At 43.2% G+C, this 2,237-nt stretch overlaps 1 protein-coding gene across 1 annotated transcript in view; it reads left to right on the forward strand.

Annotated features, from left to right (window-relative positions):
- rbm24b (RNA binding motif protein 24b) overlaps nucleotides 1-2,237 on the forward strand; it is a 9,712-nt gene continuing 7,475 nt past the window's right edge. The window contains exons 1-2 of the mRNA XM_037676995.1: nucleotides 1-338; nucleotides 516-639. Coding sequence (XP_037532923.1) covers nucleotides 168-338; nucleotides 516-639 — 295 coding nt within the window. The 5' untranslated portion in view covers nucleotides 1-167. The remainder of the gene's footprint in view (nucleotides 339-515; nucleotides 640-2,237) is intronic.

Below are 2,237 nucleotides of genomic sequence, written 5' to 3' on the forward strand. Positions count from 1 at the left end.
ACGCAGGCTTCCAGTCACTCACACGCACCGGGGAGGGGGACCGAGTCTTTGCTTGGCAAACTTCACGCTCTCCATTTTACTGTACAGGATTTATTTATTTATTTTAATTATTATTATTATTTGCCCCTTCAAACTTCCGTCCGAGTCACCTGAACGCACCTCCGCACATGATGCACTCTGCGCAGAAAGACACCACCTTCACCAAGATCTTCGTGGGAGGCCTCCCGTACCACACGACCGACTCCAGCCTCAGGAAGTACTTCGAGGTGTTCGGAGACATCGAGGAGGCTGTGGTTATCACCGACCGGCAGACTGGGAAGTCCAGAGGTTATGGCTTTGTGAGTAAAACCATCCGCACGCGAGCAAATCACCTGTGGGCTGATAACACTGAACTGATCAGCTGTTTTCTGTTGGACCCAGACGTCAGTGGAAGAAGATTCTTTATTTTTAAAGAGCCAATGATTAAATGTGACGAATTTGAAGATGTTGCCAAATGAATGTGTGTTTTCTGTCAGGTGACCATGGCAGACCGGGCCTCAGCTGACCGAGCCTGTAAGGACCCCAACCCCATCATAGATGGAAGGAAGGCCAATGTAAACCTGGCCTATCTGGGGGCCAAACCCCGGGTCATCCAACCAGGTGAGCCACTGGACCATCGGCTCCCAAACTGTTTAAGGTTCCATCCACAAAAAGACGAAGCTTATATCTGATAACTGCTTAAATGTGCAACAATCACAGACAACAGACTGTCCTAATGTGCACATTTAATTTTCCATTAATGTATGACGGCTGCTTGTCACAATAAGATTAAGAATGTCCTAAAGCGTTCCTTGTAAAATGGAAGATCCTCACTTGATGTTTCATGACCCACATTGGGGCAGGGGCGGAGCCAAAGGGGTGGCCAGGGTGCCATTTGTCACCCCTGGAACCTGATTGGCCACACCAGGTGATTGACATAGCCCTGAAAGATGAGCCGTTAGGACACGTAGATCTGTATGCTTATATTTTCTGATAGTAGTTCCACTTTGTGAGTCATAATATTAAAGATGGGTATCCATGCCTCGATGATGACTGTAGCATTATTGTGCGTGTGTGTGTGTGTGTGTGTGGTGTGTGTGTGTAGTGTGTGTAAGAGAGACTGAGATAGGGAAATGGATAAACAGAAACGTTAATTAAACTTGAACTGTTAAGAAAAAATTAAAGAGCTTTCTTTAGGTGCTAAGTTGAAGAAACACCATCCATTTTTACACTTCTTCCTTTTTGGGTTGTGACAAACGAGACAAACAACCATTCACTCTCTCACTCTCGCCTAGAGACAATTTAGTTACCATTCAGCCTGACATGCATGTTTTTAGTCTGTGGGAGGAAACTGGAAAAAAACACACATGCACAGAGATAACATGCAAACTTCATCCAGAAAGGTCCTGGGTCGGAATTAGAACCGACAACTTTCTACCTGAGAGGCAGCAGCTCTACCAATTGTACCACTGTGCCGCCCAAGAAACAGAATAGTTTTCTTTATTTGTATGGGCTTCAATGGAACCGCCCCCACCCCCACCCCCCACCTGCCACCTCTTTGGGGTCCTGACCACAACTTTGAGAAGCGCTGAAGTAGACCACAGACATGAACTAAAAAAAACTGAGTCTCCTTAAAAATAAAATAAAATAGCAGTGTTAACACTGAGCGATTAAAGACTCAGCTGAAGACTGCTGAAGAAGCTGAAGCTGAGTTGTTTTGGCTAAAAGTATGCTTGCATGCTGAATGCAGCAAAACTCTAGCTAAAAGTAGAAATGTGCTATCTAAAAGCTAAATTCAACAAAAAGCTAGCTAACAACTAAACATAGCAAAGAGCTTGCTAGAAGCAAAACTTTGCAAAAGTCTAGCTAATAGTAGCCAAATTCCCAGAACTTCCCAGACTGCCAGTCAGTGATAACAACAGATTCAACACAATCTGCAGACATCCTTAGAGAGAAAACTTTTACTGACTGGCTTTTTTTATGTATATGATTGTATCTGTTCAGTGCCCTGAGATGACTTCTGTTGGGAAATGGCTCTATATAAATAAATTGAATTGAATTTAAATTAATTTCTAGAAGCTAAAAGTAGCAAAAACTCACTAGAAGCTAAAAGTATTGAATGGCTAACTAGAAGCTAATAGTAGGAAAAGATTCACTAGAAGCTAAAAGTAGCAAAAGGCTCACTAAAAGCTAAAAGTAGCAAAAGACTCACTAGAAGC

Source organism: Nematolebias whitei, chromosome 5, assembly GCF_014905685.2.
Source record: "Nematolebias whitei isolate Nwh7 chromosome 5, NemWhi1, whole genome shotgun sequence".
Taxonomy (NCBI): Eukaryota; Metazoa; Chordata; class Actinopteri; order Cyprinodontiformes; family Rivulidae; genus Nematolebias; species Nematolebias whitei.